The sequence below is a fragment of the Haliotis cracherodii genome, unplaced genomic scaffold, assembly GCF_022045235.1.
Source record: "Haliotis cracherodii isolate W230 unplaced genomic scaffold, xgHalCrac1.p SCAF_23, whole genome shotgun sequence".
NCBI lineage: Eukaryota > Metazoa > Mollusca > Gastropoda > Lepetellida > Haliotidae > Haliotis > Haliotis cracherodii.
In genome coordinates this window covers 1,463,521-1,465,642 of record NW_027266279.1, presented here as the reverse complement: position 1 = coordinate 1,465,642, position 2,122 = coordinate 1,463,521, and the positions used below count along the sequence as shown (strand labels likewise).

Below are 2,122 nucleotides of genomic sequence, written 5' to 3'. Positions count from 1 at the left end.
GAAGACACTCTGGTGAGATTCTCTACACGTGTTGTATACCGATAATATATGCGACTGGCCTCTGACCAATTACCATTAGATGATTGTAAAAGGCGTTTAACGTCGATTGTTGCCATTAGTTTGTTTGTTGTTTAACGACGCACTCAGCAATATTCCAGCTATATGACGGTGGTCTGTAAATAATCGAGTCTGGACCAGACAATCCAGTGATTGATATCATGAGCATCGATCAACACAATTGGGACAGGATGACATGCATCAACGATGTCAGTTAGTCGCCTCTTACAACAAGCATGAGTTGCTGAAGACCTATTCTAACCTGGGTCTTTTGCCATGGGTAGTTTCCTCTGTTCTGTACATGAATGTGATGTTTTATTTGATATGCCAGGCAATGTCAAGGTTACCAGTTACTATCGTCTTAGTGGTAACACCGCATGCCGAAACCAAGGGTTCATTATCACCGCCATTTGATCGTTGGATTGTGGAGGGTACTCATATATTTGTGGCGTTACAGATACATTTTCGTTCTCCTTTTTAATTGCCGATGTGACGTAAAGCATTAACTCACTCACTCACTCACGTTCTCCTTTTTAGGTTTCGACGATGCAACGATTACAGCGCATCACAGTCGTTGTGAGTGGTATATTGTTGTCGGGAATGGTTGTTCTGTACTGCAGTGTGTCAGAGCAGGAACCAGTGTGGCTGATGCCGCTTCAAGCTGCCGTTGTGAACTACACAATCGACAGTCTGTCGGATACAGACCTAGCATCGCTCAGAGCAGACAATGACGTCAATGATATCACCGGCCCTTACTACAAATTGGTTGTCAGTGCTTCAAAGACATTTCCATATTTTTATAAACCAATTTCATTTCACTCCACCGAAAAGTACAGACAGAGAGTTTCCTTTAATGTGAATTTCGGAAATGGACACCAGACGACACAGGGAAACCAATCAAAGATGATACTGTTTTATAACGCGCCAGAATGGTTTCAGCACAAGGATTTCAAGGATGTTTGTCCACAAGGTTTACAAAAGTGTCCACAGAAAGGCTGCCAATGTTCATACGATCCCACGCAAATTGCAAAAGCAGATGCTGTCATCATCGATGTAGTGCAACTTTCAGACAACATTCCACCTGCCAAACAAGCTAACCATGTGTGGATCATGTTTGGCCTAGAGTGTCCCAAATATTTTGAAAGTCAGTTCTACCAATCCAGTCGATGGCGCCGTATGTTCAACTGGACCATGACTTACCGACTTGACTCGGACGTCGCCTTGCCTTACAATGTTCTTTTACGCAAGGCACCACAAAAATCAGTTAATTTCACAAAAATCGCTTTGAAAAAAACTAAGTCGGCTCTCTGGTTTGTAAGTAACTGCAAGACTCCCTCCAGGCGCGAAGACTACGTCACCGAATTACGCAAGGATATACCAGTGGACATATATGGGAAATGTGGTCCCTCGCAGTGTACTTATGGTAGCGACTGCCAACAGTCATTTTTCAATGAATATAGATTTTACTTCGCGTTTGAAAATTCTTTGTGCATTGACTACATCTCTGAAAAGTTGTATAAAACCTATTCTCACAACATTGTTCCTGTGGTTCGCGGAGGTGCTGATTATAATTCCTTAATACCAAAAGGAACGTACATTAATGCAGCGGACTTTTCCAGTCCAAAAGAACTGGCGAAATATCTTAAATATTTGGAAACAAACGTGACGGCTTATGCTGAGATACTGGAAGAGAAATCCAGGTATACACATTCCAAGTTAGTAGCCACATATGAATCTGCCTTCTGTGACATTTGTGTGAAGCTTCATAATGTGGATAAATATTACCAGTACTATTATGATAATGTCCGCTGGTTACACGAAGGCACATGTCACAATCCTAGCGACGTTTGACAGGCTTCTGTGTAGGGTATATCATATTTGAAAGAAGTGTTGATTTTCCTGACCATTATATTAACATACGTGATATTCCGAAATGCATGTTGTTTTATCCAGTCCTAACAGTCTTGGGTGCCAAAATCAACCCTGCCACATTAAACTGGCCCCGTGAAGATTCCGAGGTGGAATAGGTCTTCAGCAACCCATGCTTGCCGTAAAAGGAGACTAT

General features: G+C 42.1%; 1 protein-coding gene across 1 annotated transcript; it reads left to right on the top strand.

Annotated features, from left to right (window-relative positions):
• The first annotated feature begins 603 nt into the window (after positions 1-603).
• Positions 604-1,908, top strand: LOC139471883 (alpha-(1,3)-fucosyltransferase C-like). Its single transcript, XM_071254395.1, has one exon. The coding sequence runs from the start codon at positions 604-606 to the stop codon at positions 1,906-1,908; it is 1,305 nt and encodes a 434-aa protein (XP_071110496.1).
• The last annotated feature ends 214 nt before the right edge of the window (positions 1,909-2,122 follow it).

Bases quoted from the DNA above. Each gene is read 5' to 3' on its own strand.
- LOC139471883 (XM_071254395.1), top strand. From the start codon at position 604: ATGCAACGATTACAGCGCATCACAGTCGTTGTGAGTGGTATATTGTTG.